Raw genomic sequence first — 23,101 nt, 5'->3', positions numbered from 1 at the left:
GATCACTCATTGATGAGGGAGATGGCATGTCAACTTGGATCCAGATGCTGAACCTCATTCACTAGTTGGGGGGGGGGTCTCTGAGCAAATTGTTTAATGGCTCTCAGCCTTCAGACCTTACCTGTGGACCAGGGAGGGTAATTCCATCCAGGCAGGGCGCCCAGTATGTGCTCACTGCAGGATGCTGTGTGGGCCCGTGGTTAGGCCCCGTGGGGGGTACGAGGCGAGTGGGCCAGGTTCCTGCACTAACAGGACTAACAGTTCAGCGGGAGGCAGGGAGTACCAGCTGGGGAGTGTGGGTCCCTCCCGATGTCACTGCTGGTTTCCAGGGAGGCCTGCCTCTGAGCCACTGCAAGGGTAAGAAGGAGAAGCCCACCCTCCCCACCACTCTTAGAGATGGGATCTTGCCTTGCTGAGCCTCTGGTAGGTGGGCCCCAGATCTCTCTGGAGCTTAGCTCTGAGCCCCCACAATTTCAGCTCCAGCTTTCCAGAGACTTGCTCTGTGAGGCCCTGGGCGGGTCATCTCTCCTCTCTGTGCCTTTTTGGACCCCGTAACTTGCTGCCCCCTTTCATAGCAAATGTTTTAGGATAATATGGTGGATGTTTAAAAAAAAAAACCACACAGGAAAAAACTTGCTTGTCAGGCATTTAGACTGGAGGGAGGCGGGGATAGTGGGCCTGCGAAGCCCGCTCAGACCCGTCTTCCGGCTCAGCACCATCTCCTGTCCCTGTCCCCAAACTAACCAGGCTCCATCACTCTCCCGGGGCGCTGTTCTGGAGCAAGGAGGCAGCAGCTCCTCCTTCCACCCGCTGAGCTTCGCCCATGGCTGAGCAGCCAGCCCCACAGTGGCAACGAGCACATGTTGCCCCTGTCCCCAGCCCAGTCACTCTCAGGGTTGAATGATGACAAAATCAATGATATAGACCCTCTCCTTTCCCACACCCCGCCCCCCATTTGAGCTGATCCCTTCTTTTCCCTTCTCCCTGGAGCTGCAGGGGTGGGGCGGTGCTCGAGGGCCGTGAAGAACAGGCCCCTCCAATAGGGGGCTTCTCATGTTCTCCTTCTTTGTGTCCCCAGGAGCCATGAGGTGCCACATTGCCAGCAGCTGCTACGTGGTGTGGCTTTTTGTGCTGATCCCTGGATGCTGGGGTGAGTTGAACCCTTTTCCCCACAGCCAGCATGGGGGGCCAGGCTGGAGGGGTGTGCGCTGGCTGTGGGGTTGGTGCCCTGGGACAGGAATTGGGAGTGGGCTGCTCTGGGACTCGAGATCCTGCCGTGCTGTGTGACTGGGCACACACTTCCCTCTCTGGGCCTGGGTTGCTTCTGCAGCACATTCAGGGCTGAAAATACCCATCCCCAGGGCCTGGGACACTGGAAGGGTGGGAAGAGCTTGAGAAATACTTGAGCTCTAAGGGAAGGAGGCTTCTGTGACCATGAACTGTCCTTCTGGGACACAGGACTGGCCACAGTCTGTTCAGTTTCCCAGCTGTCTTTTGAACACCTATTGTGTGTGTCTTTGGTGCCCAACTCTGGGGCGTGGAAGAAATGACTCATTCTCAGGGGGCTCAGAGTCGAGCAGGTGAGACACAGCTAGGATTTACTCTGATGCGCGGTGAAGAGAGTGGCAATAAAGGATGTTCGTGGCTCCAGAGGAGCCCGTCAGAAGGAAAGATTTATTGGACCTGTGGGGATAGGAGACACCCAGCCAGAGGGAGACGTTTAATTTGGGCTTTAAAGACTGAGAGGTAGTTTTAAAATAGGGGAGCTGGAAGAAGGGAATCCTGCAGGAGGGAACAGCCTCAGCAAAGATGTGGAGACGAGGGGCCTTTTCTCTCTGCAGGGGACCAGCCCTCCTTCCCCTGGTTCTTGTGGCAGCCAGGTCAGGGCCAGCTCTAGTGCCCCCTGAGGATGCCAGGAAGGGCCTAGGCATTTGCTTCCTCTGGACCACAGGATCAAACAGCTCTGGTCTTATCTGAAGGAAGGTGGGACAGCAGGCACAGCTGGCACCATGTCTCTGGGGGCCAGGGTATCCCTGGGGAAGAGTTGTGGGCACGGTGTGCCTGGCGACAGGCAAACACGTTCCTGAGGGAGGCCAGCTCCTTCTCCCACTCCAGGGAGCTGGAGCCTCTGGAGGAAGCCACAGCCTCAAGCTTGTTGGAGTGATGCTGGCATCCTGCTGCCTAGAAGTCCCTTGACTGTCCCCTCTCCTGGCCCCCATGCTTGGAAGGATCTCTGCTGGAATGCTGCTGTGATGGGGAGCTCACTCCCATCCAGGCAGGCCAGGATTACAGCAGTCACAAAGACTCTCAGTCAGAGCCAGAAGGGGTCTCAGACCCTCTCTCAACTCCGGGACTACTTTCCAGAGGAGAAACATGCCTTGAGAAGCTGGTGGCCCAAGGCCATTCAAAGCAGGGCTCATCTGGGCCTCAATCCAGGTTTCTGATCCTCCACAGGGACTTTTGTCATCACACCACACCCCCACCTACTTCTCCTGGGGGAGGCTTTACTGAGGGGCACCTAGGACCAACTCTGACCCTCTGGGTTTACTGGATGGTGGCAGCCAGGACACTTTCCTCAGCCTTCTCCAGGACCCTGTGACCTTGGATACTCACCCCCCCCCCCAAATATATATGTAAAAACAAAACAGGGGTTATGTGCTCAGCTGCCTTCCTCAGTAGAGGTGATCATGTCCCCTTGAGCACCCGATGCATCCAAAGTGGGCTCAAGGGAACAGCACAAAGCTGGGACCCTGGGCTCCCACCCCACTTCTCCCAGGGTTCCCGTGGGCAAGTTTCTTAGCTTCTCTGTGCTTTGCCTTCCTTCTCTGTAAAATAGGAAGGACAGTAGGACTTTGCTCCTTGGTCATCAGAATGATCAGATGAGTTGACATGTGTCAAGCACTTAGAGTAATGCCTGGCCCGTATTCCGTGCCAAGTAAGTGTTAGCTCTTTCGCTACCAGCTGTGTCTTTCTCTAAGGGGTGCAGAAGTTAAGTAAGTGGCCTGGGGCCACCCAGCAACTCTGGCAAAACCAGCCTGCCTGTGTCCTAGCCTGCCTGGCGTGTTGGGCACAACCCCTCGCCCTGGTCCCTATCTGAAACAGCAGTGTTGTCCCTTCGGCATTCTGGGGTGGTGGCTGACCTTAGGGACTGAAGGGCACCATCTCCCCCCGTGCCCTTTCCACACCTGTCCGCAACCCAGAGCACTTGCCTTGTCCCCCAGACCACACCACACTACCTCCTTCCTTTGTTTCCAGCTGACCCCACGGCCCCTGCTGATTTCTCCTGTCCCTGGCAGTCAGAGATGGTCAGGCTCAGGGACAAATGCCCTCTAGATGTCAAACCCCCTTATCAGTGTGTCATTTTCCCACCCTTCCCTCCTCTGGCTTCGATGCGCTCCTAGGTCCTTCTTACTTATCTGTGGGCTTTTTGGGAAGGCCAGAGGCCAAGGCCTTGCACCTCCTTGTCTGGCTGGGCCAGTGAGCGGTGCCGGGTCCCCGAGACCGTCTCCAGGCCCTGGGTGTGAGGGCCCCTGATGTGAGGCTGTCCAGCCTCTCACCTGACATCAGCATGCATGTCCACTCACATTCCCACGTCGCGGAGGCCTCAGAGCTCCCCAGGCAGTGGTTTTGCCTCTTGAGGACACAGCCTTCGTGCCTTAAAAGTGGTTTTTAAAAGAACAAGTGACCTGTCAGCATGCCCCTTTCCCCACCCCCTCCTGTCACTCCCCTCCCAGTCCCCAGGTGCCACACTGGCAGCTCAGGGCCACCCACCAGGACTCCCAGGGTGGTGGCCTGTTCCAAGAACACGGATCCTGCTTGGTATGTGGCAGGCGATGCATGTCCCCTGCACTGCCCAGCTGCCCGTGCAGAGCTCTCAGCAGCTGATTATCAGCAGGTCCTGTAAAATAAAATTTAAAAATGAACGATGCGGCTGCAGGCGAATTTTTCCTTGCTGCTTTCCCTCCCCTCCCAGCCCGAACCTGCCGCTGAATTCTCTGGGCACCCCTGAGCCTTCTACCTTTGCTCAGTCTGAGGCCCCCAGCAGGGATCAAAAGCATCCCCCTCTGGCTGAGCAGGCAGCTCTGTTATCAATACCAATATTAATAATAGCTACCACTTATCAAGTTCTTGCTGTGTTCCAGAGCATGGTGCTAAGTGCTTTATGTATGTAATCTCATTTAATCCGCAGGACGGCCATGATGTAAGTCCTATTATTATCACTCTTTTACACATGAGTAAACTGAGGCATGGGAAAGAGGCACAGGGAGGGAGGTTCCAAAAGAGGCAAAGCCCTTGACCACCGGGCTCTTTCTGAGGCTATGGTGTGTGAGAGGAGCTGCAGTTCCTGATATGAGAGGGTGGATGGGGTATGTGGGGATGCATATGCGTAGTTGAGGTGGTCAGAGAGGGCTTTTTGGAAGAAGGGGCATCTAAGATGAAACTTGACGAATGAGTAGGAAGTTAGCACGTGAAGGCAGAAGGACCAGTAGTCCTGGCTAGGAAGTGGGAGGCCAGAATGTTCGAGGAACCAGAAATGGCATCACCTGGCTGCCTGAGCAGATTGAGGAGAGGCGGAAAAGATGCTACTACTTCTGCCCAGTCCCCACTAGGAGGCATCTCAGGCAGGAGGGGGGAGTTCCCGCCCTGCCCCCCTTCACTCGCCTTCTCTGAGGCCCCCTCAGTGTTCTTGATCCGGGCCCAAGCTCTGAGGGAGCCCCAGGCCAACAGAGGTGAGGGAAGGGGGGGCTACCCTCCTGCCTGTATTCAGGTCCTCTGGATGACCCAGGAGGAGCTGCTATGGCAGGTGCTGCACAATGGGGGCCCCACTGGAGAAGGGTCAGCTCCCCTGGTTGGCAGAGGCCGAGGGGAAGTGCCCTCGCCTGCCTCCTGGGCATTTCCCAACACCGGCAACCAGTTCTCTGGACGCCAACTGAGTATCTAATCATTTAATTCTGACGCAAACTATCTGAAGTTAGTATCAGACTTTCCAGACTTAAGGGTGTAGGCCCCCATTTCAGAGGCCTGTCATAAGTCCAGGCCACCTGTACTTTTGACCAACTGGCTCTAAATCAGAGGTTCCCATGACCCTTCCTCAGGTTCTATTATCTAGAACGGCTCACAGAACTCAGAGAAACACTCCACTTACATTTATTGGTTTAATATAAAGGGTACAACTCAGGAATCCCAGATGGAAGAGATGCATAGGACAAGGTTCAGAGCTCCCGTGCCCTCTCCAGGTGTACCACCTTCTTGGCACATGCATTTGTCTACCCAGTCTTTCTGGTGACCAGCCCCATCCTGAGGCTATGGAGAGGTTCCACCCTAAGTCACCTCACTATTATGAACTCAGGTGTGGTCAAAAGGGACTCCTTTTTACTAACAAAGGACATTTCTATCACTCCAGAAGTCCCAAGGGCTTTGAGAGCTCTGTGCCAGAAACTGGGGACAGACACCAAATACGTTTCTTATTGTGCCCGGCTATGGAAGCCATTAGAAGGGGCTAAGGGGACCGGTGACGCCAGCCTCAGGAGGTTTTTGTGGGGGGGACTGGTGGTATGGGGTCTCTCTGTGGATGTGAAATTCCTCAGCCCATGCAGGTATCACCCTGACCCCTTCCCGTACCAGCCCCCATTTCATGGTGTCGCAGAATGGTACAGGCTTAACTGCCCAGAGTTCCCACACTGCCTGCTACTTACTAACTGCATGACTCTGGGCAAGTTCTTACTAATCCCCTCTAAGCCTCGTTTCCTCAACAGTAAAATGGGGCTGTGATAGCACCCACCATACCATGAGGATTGCTGGAGATGATGTAAGTGGCTGGTACAGAAGAGGTCCATAGATGGCAGCCATTAGTATTATTGTTGTTGTTGTTGTTATTATTATTATTATTATTATTACTTATGGATGGCCTTCTAGATGCCAAACCCTTTTCTGGGCACCAGGGTGTGGCAGTCCACAAAGAAAACAGCCCTTGTCCTTGCCACGCTCACATCCCATCTGGAGCCGGGCTTCCCAGTAGAAATACAATGCAAGTTACATGAGTGATTTAAAATTTTCTAGGAGCTGCATTAAAAAGAAACAGGTGAAATTCATTTTAATAATATATTTTACTTAACCCAGTATATCCACAGTATTATCAATTTAACATGTAATCAATATAAAAGATGAATGAGCCCTTTGAAGTCCTGGGTGTATTTTACACTTCAGCATGTCTCAGTGTGGACCAGGGATCAATAGCCACAGGTGGCTGGTGGCCTCGCTGACCATTTCACCTGACAGCTGTCTGCCTGTCTCCTGGCACTATTCCATTTGCCTTGGGGAAGGTGGCCATGGCACTGGACAGATCAGTGCCCACTGCAGCCCCAACCACTCTGTGTCTCCTTGGAGAATGCACGAAGCTGGCATAAGGGTACTTGACTGATGCTCTTGTCCTCTGACTTCTAGGCCAGGTGAACCGACTGCCCTTCTTTATCAACCACTTCTTTGACACATACCTGCTGATCAGCGAGGACACTCCTGTGGGTGAGTTGACAGAGGGCTGGTGGGCATGGTGGGTGGCATGGGGTGGGCTCCTTTCCCACAAGTTAATGTGATCTTAGAGACTGAAACCATCTTCTACCCATTGTTGGGACCTCTTCCGTGGCATCCCTAATGGGTGTTCATATGGCTTCTGCTTGGCTGCCTCCAGGAATGGGGCACTCAGTACTCCCTGTGGTGGCTCATTCAAACAGAGGGGAATTCTAAGTATCAAAGAGTTTATCACACTGAGCCCAGTTGCTTGAACTTCACTTCTGCATGTGTTTTGTCCTACAAAATGGTTTTTTCCCTCTTCCGTGCAAAAATTTGAAGATGGAAGCTGTTGTAGACTTTGTTTTCTATCCTTTTATACTTTTCTGTGATTACTGCATTTTCTGAACTGAGTATGCCTCTTTTTGTCATTAGAAAAAAAAATGAACTATTTAGGAGGTGATCATGAGCATTCTGGTGTTCACCTCACCCCCCGCCCCCAGCTTATCACCCCCTCCCCCAGGTCTGTCCTCATGAGCCCCCTCCCGAGGGCCTGGCTCCTATGCCTGTAGCTGGAGATCTGCATGCATAGTCCCATGGCCTGAGTTCAGCTCTAGGGACCCAGAAGTCTCTCAGGAAATGGGAGTTGAATTGAATGAACTGTCTTGCAGCTGTGCTGATGGGCAGGAACTCTTTCCTGTGAGCGTGTGTGCAAACAACAGTGCCTGGAAAGGCCCTGCCTGCCTCCATAACACCCTCCCTCTGGCCTCTCAGTCTCATAGGTGTCATTTCAGGGAAAGTGCCTGTAGTCTGGGGCTTCTTAAGCTTTGGTCCATCTGCTGTATGGGTACGAGGGCGGGGCTATGTATGTACTCAGGGGGCAGCATGGTCCATATTTCCAGAGCATCATTTGTACTTAGAAATGAAGCAGGTGGCTTTGAGAGAGGAAAGCTGTTAAGATATTTACCAAATGGGTAATTTAAAACACTCTTTTATATAAAACCAAATGTAGGTTCATGGTAGAGTAGATACAAACTTATTTAAAGAAAACCTCTGCTTGAAAAGGGGAGCCTTAGGGGGCCCCAGACTTTCCCCTGCTGTTTGTGGGGCCCTGCACACAGCCCCTGAAGAGGTCTTTCCTTCTACTCTTCCTGATGGAGCTTTTTGCAAGTGGGTGCTGGGCACAGGAGGTGTTTCTGGCTGCTGTGGAAATTATCCCATGGCCCAGTAACAGTTCATTTCTAGGGACTGTGGGGGAGCCTCTGGCAGTCACTCCTTTGGTGACCTAGCAGCCCCCATGGACCAGCATTGTGAGGCTGAATTTGGGGACTAGGGCGTGGGGATCTGGGTTTTTGAAGAGCCATCTAGGAAAGTGGTTGCCTGCCTCTCTGGAATGTTCTTCCAGAGGCTTTGCTCACTTTCTTGGGGCTGAAGAAGATACCTGCAAGCCTCTTGGGGACCCTGCTGAGCTGTTTCCTCTCCTCTGGCTTGGGTTGGGGGATGTCTCTGGGCTCCTGGATTCATCTGTGGCTCCTCCCCACACTCAGGCCTGGCATGGGGCTGGCATGGAGCCAGCAGAGTAGGCGCCGAGCACACATATGTAGGTAACCAAATGAATGTTAGCAGCATTTGTCATTGTTAGGAGCTCTCCTTTTTTCAGGTCATTCATCAGTTCACCAGATAAATGGGGTGCCTGCCCTGAGCCTGGCCTGGGTGCTATGGACCCAGAGAGGAATTCAACAGAGTACTAAAGAACTCGGCATCGTGGGCAATAGGGGCTGAGCTGGATGTCTGGTTAAGTCCCAGTAGGGGACCGAAGGAGGAGGGGTCATCTCTCTGCGGGGAGGCAGAGGCAGGAGGCTGCAGAAGAGGTTTTTGGGAGGTGGTGACAGGTGAGCAGAGTTCTGAGAGAGTCCCCTCCCATTCCTTTACACAGTTTCTTGTGGCCGGTTTCCTAAGTGTCTGTTTTAACCTCATCGCCCTGGAGAGCCCATTGCTGTGGAGGGAATATACTTGGGACACATGGGCCATTGAGGCAGAGGTGTGGCTAACCACTAACTGACCAGGAGCTGCTGGCCAGAGCAGGTGAAGGCCCCTTTTAGGTGAGTGGTGCCAACTTCATCACCTCATCTGTGATACCACATTCCTCTGTTCACGCAGGAATGTGGGGTCCCCAGATGCCTGTGGCTCAGGGAAGGTGATGGGTGGAGATTGCTTAGCCAGTGCTGACAGTGACAAGCTCTGGGCTGGAAGCCCCGCAGCGAGCCCTCCAGCCGCCCTGATCTAGCTTCCTTTGACTCTGGCTCTTGGTCATCTGCAGATGCCAGCATCGATCGGCTTCCAGGAGCAACTCTCAGGACTCAGCCCATTCAGGCTACACTTGGTAGTCACAGTGGTGGTGTCCATCTGTGCAGTGGGATTGATCGTGGCTCTAGGGGGCTGTAGGAGTAGGGGAGGACTCAGTGAGCTGGAAGATAGCTCTGCTTATCTCTCTGGGCAGGGGCTGGGTCCTGAGCTGGCCCAGCACTCTCCTGACTTTCTCCCTTCTTTTTGCATCAGGAGAGGGCAGCGCAGCTCTGACCTGAAAGTTATGAGCCTGGTTTCTGTTCCTTGCTGTGTGACCTTGGGCACAGCACCACCCCTCTCTGGGCCTCTACCTCCCCATATCACCAATGAGAGGGCATTGAAAAGATGGGCCCATTGGTCTTTGTCTTGGGCACCCCGGCTAGCCCCAGATGTCTCCAGGTCCTCAGATGAGACAGGCCTGGAGAACTCCACTGGGTACTGTCACCTACATGGATGGCCCTGGGCCATTTAGAGGGTGGATGTGGACTCACGTGGATGTGGCAGGGTGCGGGCCTCTGACCAGCAGTGGCCAGGGTGAGAGTGAAGGTTGAAATAGCTTGTCCAGGGAACTGGCCCTTTGCCTTCCATGTGGAATGGGGTGGCATAGAGACATGACTTTGAGATTTGGCTCTCACTGACCCTTTGCTTCCTGAATCTCAGTGTTCCAATCTGCAAAATGGGGATGGTGGAGCCCCATCTCTGGATTGATGGTGTATTTACATATGAAACCGTTAACTCCAACGCCTCCATACCCGGAATGTTTTGTTGTTACTGAAAGCATAGGCTGTGTGTGGCCAGGGATGGCTGGATGAGTTGTCCTGCCAGCCACGGGCTTGCAGGGGGGGACAGACAAGCACATGGATGAGCTGGGTTCAATAGGGTGGTAAATACCCATGTCCAGAGGCATAGCCCAAGCCAGTCAGATAACGTCAGCTCAGGGGAGGAGGTCAGTGCTGTGGGCACATCAGACTTCCCACCCGGGGGCTGGTCATCGCCTTCTGCTTGGACACCCAGTGATTGGGAGTTGTCATCTTACAAGGCAGCCCATGGTTGTGCTGTAGGTTATTTCTGGGAATGAAAAGTTCTTCCTAATACTAATATGAAATCTGTCTCCCTTGCATTCCTACCCATTGATTGGCCATTGGAGCCTTACAGAATAATAATAATGGAACGTATAATATACAATATATATGTGTAATGTATGTTATAATAATGTTTATTGAGTGCTCAAGGCAGTGTCCTAAGTGTTTTAATTATTTCATTTTAAGATTCCTTTTAAGAATCGGAGGTAAAGTTTGGCTACAGGCTCCACCCGCATGTAGTTTCTGTGGATGTGCTCTCCTGGGTTAAAGAACAGGACATTCACCCTGACAGAGGGCCAGGGGCCCTGTGCCCAGGAGCAGAATGGAAGGGCAGAGTGCGGCCATCTGAAACGCCTTGCAGAGGCTGCATGTTCTGTTACTATCTCCTCACCTATCTCAGGTTACAATTCCCTCTGCATGATGTTCCTTTTGAAGACCATCTCCCAGCCGGAGAAGACAGCAGCAAAATGAAGTCAATAAACAGCTCTTTCCTCCCACCCTACCCTGGTCTTTTAACACTCAGGACCCCCTTGTCCCTGTGTGTCTTGCTCTAGACATGTACATCAGTCGTTGGCAGCAGAGCCTGGCATGAGCAGGGCAGAGCAAGGGCAGATCAAGGACTCAATGTCTGGTCTGGCTAGTTGGCATTGCCTACACCTTGGCCCTGACTGTCAGCAGTGGATGGCCACATGGCACCTTTAGGATGAGAGAGGTGCTACAAGTGTGTTGCCTCCAGGTCTTCTCCTGATTCTACTCCTTGACACTCCACCAGTATTGCTCATGTCAAGATCACCAATGACCCATGAGGCTAAATCCAATGGTTAGTTCTCAGGCCTTGTGACCTTTCAGCAGCTGATCTCTCCTTCAGGATATCACCTCTGTGGCTGTTCCTTCTCAGTCTCCTTGGCTGCTTGCTCCACATCTCCTTTGCATTGGAAGGCCCGGGCCCAGCTCCTGTATCTTTCTCATGTTCTCACTCCCATGTGATCTCCTCTAGTCTCAAGGATGTCTGCCCTCTGCCTGGGCCTCCTCGCAGAGGAGATTCCAGACTCACCATTTCTACCTGGATGTCTAAGGGGCTCTCCACCTCGGTGTGTCTAAAGCTGAACCCCTGATCTTCCCCCCGAAAGCTGCCACCCCTGCAGACTGTTCCATCTCAGTTGCATCTCTCTCCTTCCAGTTGCCCAGGCCGAAGCTTGGGGTCATCCCTGACTCTCTCCTTTCTCCCTTACCTCTTATCTGGATGTCCTGTTGGCTCTAGTTTCAGAATATTTCCAGAGTCTTCTCACTTCCCATCCCTTCTGCTCCTACCCCCAGGGTCCAAGTGTGGGTTATCGCACTGGCTTCCTAATGATCTCCACGGTCTCCCTGTGGCAGCCTGTTCTCATCATAGCTGCTGAGTGAGTGAGTGGTTCTTTTCAGCCTGGACCAAGCCTGTCATGAGGTCTGCTCAAGTCCCCCCATCCCTTTTGGGACAAAAGCCAGAGTTCTTAGATGGCATGGGGGCTGTGTGCAGTCCGGGCCCTGCTACATCTCACACCCCATCCCTCCTTCCTCCCCTAGAGCCATCCGCTCCAGCCATGCTGGTCTCCTTGCAGTTGCTTGAGCAGGAAAAGTGGGTCCTGACCTCCCAGCTGTTGCAGGTGCTGCTCCTGCCACCTGAGCCTGCGTTGAGCGGTTCAGCCAGGTTGCAGGCTGCCATTCCTGAGGCTCTGGGCCGGGTTTGAGTGCTGCTCCCTTTGCTTCCTTCCCTCTCTCTAGCCCCAGCTGGGGCACTGCTGTTAGGTTACTCTGTTGCTCATCTCTCTCCCCTGTTGCTCTGTGAGTGCTTCCACGTGGCCAGAGCCATATATATGTCCCCAGGGCTCAGCCCTGTGCCCGGCTTGCACCTGGGGCTTGGGGCGCCTTGAGGAAGGAATGGAGTCTGGAGTTTGTGAGCATGTAGGGGAATCTTGGAGGCAGGGGTTGGGGATGGCACCATGTCTGTTCACCATCCTTCCTGGAGTCTCAGGCCAGGCACTCCCCTCCCAAGGATGTGTCAGGAGTGAAGTGCTGGTGACAACAGGGATGGCTGCCCAGGGAGTGGATCTGAGAGAACTTGTCCCCCAAAGTCACAGACACTATATGTGCCTGTGCTTATGAATGGCAACGCCTGCACTGTGCCAGGGTCGTGTTTTTATCACCCCAGCTGCCTGCCGGATTTGTGTGTGGCATTTGCTGGGGACCCTTGAGGCGCTGAGCCCTGTATGGCTTCCAGGGAGGGACATGGAAGCAGCATAAAGTCCAGCTTGGAGGCACCATGCTGACCAAGGAGCCCTGAGGGGGGTGGAGGACATCTGGTTCATCCACCAATTCTCACACCTTAGGTCCTGGAGGGGTGGGGCTGGTCACTGAGGTCACTCCTCCTACCCCTATTCTAAGTACCCCAGCCAGTTGTCTCCCTGTCACCCACCACTCCCCAAAGGCACCCTGCTTCCTGGCCATGGCGACTCAGCATCCTGACACCTCATGCTGTTGCAGCACTGCGCCTTCGCCCATGCTGTTCCCTTGGCCAGGCATGCCTGGTGAATTCCTGCTCTTCTTTCAGGCCGTAGCTCAGATGTCACCTGCTCTGTGAGGACCCGCAGCCTCCTCTGCCCCCCACCTCCCGTCTACTTTGTACTCGCCTCTGTGAAAGCTCTTAGCGAGTTCTACCTTGCTATTTGTGCAGACCTCCCCCATGGCTGTTCATTTTTACCTATTACTTTTATTAATATTGACATTACAATTAATTATAATTTTCACATTTATGTATAATATAGGATTGTGAGTGATAATATTAGCGAGTGCTTATTGACTGCCAGCCTCCTGCTGGGGCCTCAGTTAAGTATTTTCAATGCACGGCCTCCCGTAGACCCCACGGTGACTCTCAGAGACAGGTGTCATCATCTCCATTTGACAGCCGAGCAAGCTGAGCCCACATGTCCTCTGTACCAAGCGCAGTGGGGATACAAAGGAAAGGGGGCTCAACAGATGCCGGTCGAATGAGTGGAGGGATGAGCGCAGCAATGAAAGGCTGCATGGATAGTGAATGTCTTGCCGCTTCCCCTCCCCTTGTTTCCCTGTCCCTCTGTATGCCACCGAGATTGGTGCCCATGGTGCCGACTTGCCCACACAGACCCCCCCAGGACTCATCTTGAGCCACAATTCATATGATAATGCCCACGCTAATCACCTATGCAACTAAATTAGTCTTGTCAGGAGCCATTAAGGCGGGAGCTGGGATTCATTAGGATGGATCGGGCCCAGGTAGCGGCTGGCACCGCTGCCAGTCGGCGCTGATTAATCTCTCTGAAAACTCCATCAATGCCCAGCTGTTTCATCTGGACCCAGGGAGAGCAGTTTTCGGGTGGGCTGCCCCCGCGTCAGTGGTCTCAGCAGATGGAGGAGCTGTGCCCCTGCGCACACGCGGACAGCTCCCCGCAGGGGCGGCCCCACGGAGCAGAGTGGGAGGCTGACGTGAGGGGCGGGCTGTGTGGGCAGCGGACACTTGGGGATGGTGAGATGTCTGGGCATAGGATTCTGGAGCAGACGTGCAGGGGGTGGGTGAGAAGGGAGTCTGGGAGGTCTCGGTACCTGGTGTCCTAGAAGGGGCTGTCCCTCCTTCCCTGTGCCTTCCTCCCATTGTATCTTTAAAGGGAAGAACGCATCTCTCAGACAAGGATGGAGGGTGAGAACGATTTTTCTCTTAACTGGAGAGTTCCTTGGGACTGACACAGAGGACAGGGGCCTATGGAACCCCAGAGCAGTTCCTCTGCAAGGAATTGTAGGGACATGGATGCATGTGAGGAGTCCAGTGGATCCCAACATCGGCTGGGTGTGTGCTCGGAGCATGGCTTGGGCCTTTCTGCGAACCACCTGTACAGAGGCAGTGTAGCCCTATAGCTAATAACAACACGAAAAAATAGAGTATGTTAGCTAATAATAAGTGTGAAGGGGAAATTATCATCTTTGGTTGAAGTTAAGGTCAGTGGGAGACAGTGGGGCTGTAACAGCCTGTATTCCTCACCTCACTTTGACCCCCGAGGAATCTTCAGAGAGCCTATGATGAACCCTTACAGCCTCCTGTAGGACACTTTGATGACCACCATCTTAGTGAAACACTCCCACTTTACAGATGGAGAAATGGAGGCCTGAGAGGCGGAGCCTGCCCAGGGGCCCCAGGGAATTACTGTTGGATTCCGGAATGGAGCTGCCCTGAATTCACACACCAGCTACAAATGACTTCAAGGGGGCTCTGCCCATGCAGGAATGTGCTGCCTCAGGGCCTAGAGGAGTGTTGAGTTGGTGGGATGAGAGTTTAGGATTTCCAGTTTGAAAAGAGGGCTCCAGGTGCCTCACAGCTTTCGCAGTCTGGGGGTAGAGTACTTAAGGAGGGGACGTAAGGTTAGGCCAGAGGCTCCCTGGGCTGTGGACATTGGGGCCAGAGGGCATGGCTTTAGAGGAAGGAGGTGTTCCAGTATCTGTCCAGATGGTCAGATGCTGGGACCTAGGGGCTGTCACCCTGGGTTCTTAATGCCTTTACAGAGCAGGGACTTTATGCTTCCTTCTGGGAGGTGGGGGGATGACTCGCAGGACCCCCAGAAGGGCCTGGGTGCTTCTGTGGCCTTGCCTCCTCCGCCTTTCTGCAGGGCAGCATTGTCCCTCAAAGAGGGTGACAGGATAGATTAGTGCCCTCTTACCCTCTTGAGAGATCTTATGGGCTGTAGCCAGCTCCAAGAGGCCCCTGTCTGGGCACATGTACAGCCCAGCTGTGGACTTCCCCTTAACACACGGGGGTGGGGTGGGTGTTTTGGATGCAGCCATAATAACACTAATGATAACGATGATGTGCCACCTGTCATGCCGGCAGCCTGTTAATGGCCTGCACTGCACACCTGTGCCAGGCCATGCTGGGGAGTGGGGTAGGGACGCGCACATTAAAGATACCCAGGAAAGGGGCGTCTGTCTTTCATTATGGACCTACTGTGTCTAGCTAAGCTCTTCCTACGCGCTGCTTCACTGAATCCTTACAGCAGACCCAGAGACTGGGCCCCGTCACCTCCGTTATACACACATGGGGCAGAAGCTCCGAAAGGAAAGCTTGCACAAGCTCACACGCCTTGTATAGGATGGAAATTGGACTCAAACCTAGTGACACCTGCCCCCAAATCCTGTGCCCTCAACCACAACCTGGCGATTCTGTATGTAGGTCATTGCTTTCAAGGAGCCCCAGTCTGGTGTGGAGAAGAGGACCACTGGTAAATGCCCAGTGAACCCCAGGCAAGTGGGAGCATGAGCTACAGAGGGCTACTCATGCTCAGAGGAAGAAGGGGTTTGTTCTGGGCACGGGGGTGGAGAAGGCTTCATAGTGGAGGTGCCACCGAGTGGCTGGGTTTTAACAGGCTGAAACCACACGAGAGGCATTTCAGAAGGCGACCAGTAGTGGGGGCAAGCAATTTGTGCTGTGTTTTGGATGGGAGAAATAGGTTGTTATGGTTAAAAATAATAGCAGTAATTATTTAGTACTTGTGTTTTACTAGTTAGATGACCTGCATGATCTCGTTGAATCCTTAACAGCCGTGCTGAGAGTCTGTTCTATTATGATCCCCATATTACAGGTTCAGAGAGACCAAGCGAGCTGCCCAGGCTTCCACAGCTAAGTCAGGACTTGAATTCCAAGAGTTCGAATTCCAATGCCCACAAACTTACTACCCCACTGTGCTGCTCCTCAGGATTGTGTGGGTCTTTCCTCAGTCACCCGGGAAAGGGCCTCAGTGACCAAGCGTCCACACTGGAGAGGTGCTGGATCGAGGGGCAGCTTCTCACAGGTTGGGGAGATTGGCCAGCGCAGCTTGGTCTGGGAGCACAAGCCTCGGACTGGGCCGGGTGCCTGGGTCCCAGGCCTGGCTCTGTTCCCACACAGCTGGGTGAGCTAGGTCAGGTCGGTTTCCCTGTCCTGGCCTCGCTTCCCTGCATTACTCAGAAGATGCTAGTCCTTGATGACGTACTACACACAGTTGGAATTACCGCTGAAAAATGATTGGGGGGAAAGAGATGAGAGTGTGAGATTAACCAAATTACTTGCTCTTGGGCTTGCTGGGCCTTTTCCAGTGAAGGAGGCGGGGGCCTTGGCCAGCTGTGCTGTGGCCAGGCAGCAGGACCTGCCTTTGGGGGGTTGGGGGGCTGGCAGATGAGCCTGGCTCAGCCGTGTCCATGGGTGAGGATGTGCTGAGCTTGCAGCCAACTGGGAACACTTGGGCTCCCTGGGAACCAGCTGAAGGTATAATTTATAAGAGCTGAAAACCCTCCAGCTGCTTGGGGAGATGGTGGCAGGCAGAGCCGACTTTGAACTTGTCATCACTCTCCTGCCCCAACTGTTCTTTACATGGCTCAGGGGACCTGTGAGACTGACTGTCCGACTATGGTTTAGCCCGGAATAGGAGGTCAAGTCCTTTTGTCAGCACTTGGCCAAGAAAGGATTTGGACACCCAGGAAAGCTATCCATTGGTACAAGGATCACCTCGAAGGTCCTGCACCTGGGTGCCTTCCTCTTCCTCCTCTTTCCCATCTGTGTGGAATACATCAAGCACCGGGAGGGGAAGCGCAAGGCGTGGGCCTAGTCCCAGCTCTACTGCTTACAAGCTGTGTAACCACTGGCCAGTCCCTGAGCCTCTCTGAGCCTCCTTTACTTCCCCTGGAAATGGGGATGATCATACTTGCCCAGCTGACTTCACAGTGAGCTTTATGAAAGAGCTTTGAAAACGAAATTGCTCTACAAATAGCGGACATTGTTTTAATTGAGCCATTTGTCTTTAAGTGCCTTCTCTTCCAAGAAGCCCTCCATTGCATCTTAAGCAAGAGTGAACTATCACCAATGACGTATCCTCTCTCTGCTTCAGTTTACTCATTTGGAAAATGGGCATGATGATCACACTGTGTTTACTCATAGGGTTGTGGTGCTGATTAAATAAGTTAGTTAATTTGGGGCATTTAGAACCATGCTTGGCAATAATCGATGTTACCTATTGTGTATTATTGACTAATGCTTTCCAGCGAGCTGAGAAGCACCTTGGGACATGAATGATGCCCCAAGTGGCCAAAGCCCACTGGGACCAACACACAGATATTTGGTATGTTTTATGCATTGCTCCTTCAAGGGGCATTTTTACCTTTTAGGTAGAAGAGACTGACAGGTTCCAGATCCACCTCCCAGCCTGACCAGGAATCCACTGGACACAGCTGTCTGCCAACAAGTGGTGTAGGCACTGGGTGGGAAACTTGCTATCTCACCACACAGTGAATGCCACCTGCCTAGCAACGGGCTGTCCGCCTCCTGTGGCTGCCCCCCATTCTTCCTGGTCTGCCTAGAGCTCCCTGGAGGCAGCCTGCCCCTCTTCACATGATGGCTGTCAGGGTCTGAAGACAGAGGCCAGCCCCTTAATCTGCTCGGCTCTGCTCTGGAGGCCCCTAGCTCCTGTAGCTAGTCCTCAGACTCAGGACAGACTTTGCTCACCTTCTGCCTCCTGGTCACCTCCACTGTGCCAGGCACTACACTAAGGCATGCTTGTGTTGCTCATCTCATCCTCATGGCCCCCTATGAAGGAGGTGGTTACTAAGCCCAGTTACTGATGAGAAAACGGAGGCTTAGTGAGGATGTCACCTGCCAGAGGGCTCCTAGTCATTAAGTCGTAGGGCTGGATTCAAGCCCAGCCTTTCTTCCTCCATAGCCAATACTTCACTCCCTTTGTAGGTGAGTAGATCAGAGGAGGCGGAGAGAGAACCTTCCAGCCCCAGTCCCGGTATGGGGTCCTCACTCACCACTCCAGGCCTCTCTTCTGATGCCTTAATCTGCCTTAATACTACAGTGGATGTAGGGAACAGGAGCCTCAAACTCTGGTCCCTCTGCCCCCTTGCCCTTGGGCAAGGGACAGGATGTGCCTCAGCTGCCCCTCTGTCCCCACACTCAGGGGTCAGGGGCTGCCCATGGACCCTCCTTTCCCAGGCTCTCTTGGCAGCAGGACTGTGTGTGTGTGTGTTCGTGTGTATGTGTGCGTGCATGTGTGCATGCGTGTGTGAGTGGCCTGGCACTTCCTAGGACTGATTTGGCCTTTGAAGAGGGTAATTCAAGATGCATATGCTGGCGTCAGGCTGGAGTGAGACGGAGGGATTACTGAGTGTTGAACCTGCTTCGCCGCATCAGCTGCTTTATGAGCTCTCTAGAGAAACCCTCTGTTGCAGATAACTCAGCCCTGACAGGCAGGGAGGTGGCGTGTGTCTCCCACATTCCTGAGCAAGCAGTGCTTACCGGGCCTAGGCACCTCGCTAACCCCATTTGGGTGTCCAGAAGCAGCTCTGGCCTCATTGCAAGGAAGGTCATTGTCCCACCCCATCTTGTTCATCCTGTGCTGCCCCAGACACGGGGTAAGGGCAGCGGTGCTCACCCGGTGGGTCCTTGTGCTGGCCTCTGACTCCAGGCTGCCTTGGACAGTCCAGGTAGCATGGAGGTGAGGGGACCAGAGCCTGTGGACAAATCTCTTTGACCTCTGGCAGCCTGTTATCCCTGGGGGCAGCCCAGCCCCATCGGTAGGGACACTGCCTCTGCAGGTTGACAGGTTCCTCAGCAGGTCAGAGTGAACCTGTGGTTCAGGGACTCCGTACACTATGAGAGGGTTGTCCTCGTGGAGTCAGCCTTGCCTGATGCTGACATACAAGGGCACAAGGCCAGGGGAGTAAAGCCCCTCGTGGGGCTCTGGCAGCTCAGCCAACTCCAGTTCCTCAGGTGTTTGTCCTAATCGGTCCCCCCTGCAGCCCCACAGTATTCCAGGGGCCATCCCGGGTGGGGCCAGGCAACAGACCAAGTTGTAAAGCCTCTGAGGGCAGTTACTGTGTCTTAAAGCCTTGTTATGCGGGGCCACCTGGAATGTGCAGTAGACTCACAATGAGCAGCAATGTCCTTCCTTCCTCAATGTCCCCTGTGGCGCCTGGTTTTGGGAGTGTAACACAGGTGACATGCATGCTATATGTAATGACTTACATGTCCCAGCCCAAGAGCACATTTATCCCTGGGCTGTGACACCTTAGGTCATGAAAGCCTTTCTGAGGGAAATGCACCCAGAAGGGAAGTGACAGGGAGGCACACTACATGAGGAACAGGAGAGCTTAGGTTGCAGGGACTTCCCCGAGGTAGGGGTCCAGAATGATAACCAATGGTTGGTGCCCTGGGGGGTGGGTAATCTGCTACTGGCACCAGCTTTCTATATTTTAAACACCGTCCACGTCTCCTACCCCATCCTCACTCTTCTCTGTGTCCTATCACATCATGGGACTCAGAGTATGGCAGTGACTTGTGATGAAAGCAACTTACAAACCCTGTGCCAGGTTCCTGAGCAGCTCATCCTCACGGTAACCCATAAGGGCCATTGCTGGCCCCGCTCTATAGATGAAGAAGAGTTGGTGACCTGTCCATAGTCAGAGGACCCAGTCAATGTCAGCACCAAGGTCTGAGCCTGACCATCCGACCCTCAGGGCATGCCTGGCTCCATTCCACCGTGTGCCCTTGAGGAAACTACCTCAGTTTCCCCATATTATAAACTAAGGATAGCAGGCCTCTCACAATGTGTTTTTTTCCTCCCGCCAGCTGTACAGAACCCCTGGGGGGTTGTCACAGCACAGCTGGCTGCCCACATCCCCTGAGTTCCCAAGTCAGTCGGTCTGGCCGGGCCTGAGAATCTGAATTTCTGCCAAGTTCTTAGGTGCTGCTGCTGCTGGCCTGGGGACCCCACTTTCAGAGCACTGCCCTCACCATGCTGCTTCCCAGCATCTGGCATTGGCTTCTGAGCCTTTGTGTGGCCTCCCTCATCCAGGCTGCTGGGTTCACAGCCGTGGTGTGGCTGCCCTGTGGGCATTGGGCTGGGTTCCCCGGACCTGCCTGACCATCTTGCAGGTCCCATGCCTGAGACATCTCCTGTGCTCTCTACACCTTCACTGGGCTCATCCTTGGGGAACAGTTGTGTGCATTAAGAGGGAGCCCGAGGAGTACTGGAGACACAGGAGAGCCCAGATGCCCAGATGCCCAGCATGTCTTGCCCCCAGCCCCACCTTTTGTGTTTACAGAGTGGCTGTGCAGCAGGGGACATAATTACTCTTGACTCCCAAAGGCCTTCATTAAAAGCTCTGGAGAAGTTTACAGTCAATTAAGGAGAAGGGAGCTGCTTCCCTCCTCAGGCGACCCCCCCAACCTGCTTCCAGGGAGTCCTGTCCTAGGAGATGAGGGTCTGGTGGAGGAGTGGGTATTTCAGGGCCTGAGCAGGGAAGAGGGGGATGGGGAGAAGAAGAAGGAAGAGGAGAGTGTGGCTTCTAGAGCCAGTGAACCCACTGTCATTACAGCCAACAGCCAAGCTGTGGGTCACCAGCTCGCGGCTGAGCTCTCCCAGTGTGGTGTGCCAGGCCCAGAGCCATGGAGGAAGGAGCTCTGAGCGCTGGCCCTGCCCCCACCATGCTGAAGCCTCCACCAGATCCTTCACCTCTGGGATCCGTTTTCTCATCTGTAAAATGGGTCTGGTCCCGTGTGCTTTGCAGAGCTGTCGTGATTGTTGGGTGAAATAATGAATGTGGTGAACACAGGGCCTGGATCCCATCAGCTGCTCAGTGGCAGGAATGGTAATTCCAGTTCCACCTGGGAAACCGCAACTGCCCCTGCCTGCACAGGTGCTTTCTAAAAGCAAAGGTTTGTTCAGATGTTGGCAGCCTGGTGTCCCCCTGAGTCTGGCCCAGGCCCTGCCTCATTCTTTGGACACAGGAAACTAGAAGAGACTCATGGGGAGTGCCCTGTGGCGGCTGGAGCTCTGATCTCTGAGAGCTTTGGATCCCAGGGTGAACAACCTCTTCTTATGCCTAGAGGCCAATTTAGGGAAACTAAGATGTTTAGCAGCTGCATTTACCTCCACCTAAAATGAAATAGCTTCGTGTGCTGTAGTGAGGCACACCATCCTAAAGGCAATGGGAAATCACTCAAAGTGAAGTGCATCTCCCCTTTCCCTTCTCAAATTTATTTTTCATCTCACTCCTGATCCTGTATAAAACAAATAAAATGCTTCACACTTTCACTATAAAAATAAAGTAAAATGAAAATAGCTTCATCGAGTGTCATGGGAGCCAGGGATGGGGAAAAATGCATATTTTTACAAGTTGGATTATCTACTTTAGTGACTAGAAACATGTCCATTAGGAAATCGGCACTGTTTTTAGTTCCAAAAACATAAATATGTGAGTCTACTTGACAAGTGGCAATAAGGAGGCCGCATCGAGATGACAGGCTGCTGGTGAACTGCAGGGCTGTCCCTGCTCCAGCCTGATGCCCTCATTTGGTGAGATGACATAGGGGCTGTGACACCTGACATGTGACATATGCCCAGCTGAGAGCCTGGAGCACCGTCAAGGCTGGCTCCTCCCAGCCTGCCCTCACCCCACTGGCAACAAGTGTTTCCTCTTCTTTGCTAGTTATTGTCCATCCATCCAATGGGTGGTCTGGCCTCTGCCATTAAAAGAATAATGAGGAATGAAGACAAGGTCACCCTCCCTCCCTCCCCACCCCCATTCCTCATCCTCAGAAGGTTCCCTTTCTCAGTCCCCTGTCTGGCTCTGGGAGAGGTGGGTGAGTGGCAGGGACAGGAGGACGGGAGGTAGAGGAAATTAGCATTCTCTTACCAGTCAGCTCTCCTGCCAGAGTTTTCTTGTCCATAAATCAGGATGTTGATTCTCTTATGACTAAGCATCAGTGGATGTAAAGTCCCCAGGGTGTCCAAGAGCCAGCACCCTTCAGGTCAAATGTGTCTTCATGTCAGAACTACTCTGTTTTGCCTGAAGTTTTTCTTCTGTGTTCCTCATTTTCTGTTCCTTTGCTTTGGCCAGAGCAGTGTCCTGGCCAATGCAAAGGAACAGATCAAAACCCAGACCTACTGGGGTTTCTTACATTGTCACTTCTTTATGGGGCATTTGTAGACATATCTACCCACCACCCTATCTTGGAGGCCTCATTAAAATGTTTTAATTTAACCAACATATATAGCACTTACTGTCTCAATAACTACTATACGCTCTTTTCATCCTATAACAGCCCCCTGACGGAGGTGCTATCATTATCATTTCTACTTTATAGATGGGGAAACTGAGGCAATTACAGTCACTTGCCTAAGGTCATACAGCTGGTGAGTGGGTTTGGAGCTGGGACTTGAACTTGGGTGGTCTGGCATCAGCAGCTAGCCTCTCAACCAGTATGTGCTACTACTTCCGAATAATAGTAATGACAATAGTAATCGCGGCTTCTATTTATTGAGCACCTGTGAGGTGCCAGGTACTTTGTACACATTATTACATCAAATCTTTATGATAGACCACCAGCTAGGTATTTATGTCTACATGTAGCAAATGAGGAAACTGAGGCTCAGGGAGAATAGTTAACTTGCCCATGGTCACAGAAGTAGTAGACAGTGGAGGAAAGACTGAAATCCAGGGCATCTTGTCAGTGAGCCCCTGCTCATCCTGCTGTGTCTTCTACATGCTCCCATCTCCAGAGAAGATGCATCTTCTGAGACCCACCAATTATCTGTGATGAGGACTTGTCTCATCCAGAAGCAATTCCGCTCAGCCCCACTGTGCCAGAGCCTGGGCAAAGGACTTGCCTTTATAGTTCTAGAGGATGCCAAGAGTGTGAGCAATGGGAGCTAGGGAGGAGGGTGGTAGAGTAGAGGAGGAAGGCAATGAGAGTGCAGTTCAGCAGGACCTCTTGTGGCCAGTTAATTATTGGCCTTTGCCTTGTGTCCTATGTGCCCCTCACTGGTGGCAGCTAGATCTCCTTCCAGTTAAACTGATAACTAATGACAGGGAAGTAAGTTAAAGTGCCTTTTGACCCTGACACTCCTAGATTCAAATCACCTTCCCTCTTGTCCTTCTAACTATGCCCCATAGAGCTAATAAGAGTGGTCATTGATGGAGGGCCAACTAGGTACCAGGACTGTCTGCATTATCTCATTCAGTCCTCATAACCACCCTGGATGAGGGCACTATAATCATATCTCCATTCTCTTCAGTGTGAGATACTCCAAGCACGTGGAAAAGTATAATGCTGCATTGTCGAAAACAATAGC

General features: G+C 53.0%; 1 protein-coding gene across 1 annotated transcript in view; it reads left to right on the top strand.

Annotated features, from left to right (window-relative positions):
• Positions 1 to 1,083: 1,083 nt before the first annotated feature.
• LOC308567371 (cadherin-23-like) overlaps positions 1,084 to 23,101 on the top strand; it is a gene marked incomplete at both ends in the record, with an annotated part of 250,272 nt that continues 228,254 nt past the window's right edge. The window contains 2 exons of the mRNA XM_081158790.1: positions 1,084 to 1,150; positions 6,445 to 6,522. Coding sequence (XP_081014916.1) covers positions 1,084 to 1,150; positions 6,445 to 6,522 — 145 coding nt within the window. The remainder of the gene's footprint in view (positions 1,151 to 6,444; positions 6,523 to 23,101) is intronic.

This window comes from Miniopterus schreibersii (assembly GCF_964146895.1).
Source record: "Miniopterus schreibersii genome assembly, chromosome: 14".
In the NCBI taxonomy this organism is placed as follows: Eukaryota; Metazoa; Chordata; class Mammalia; order Chiroptera; family Miniopteridae; genus Miniopterus; species Miniopterus schreibersii.
Note: the sequence above shows the minus strand (reverse complement) of the source record. Positions and strands in the feature narration are given on the sequence as shown.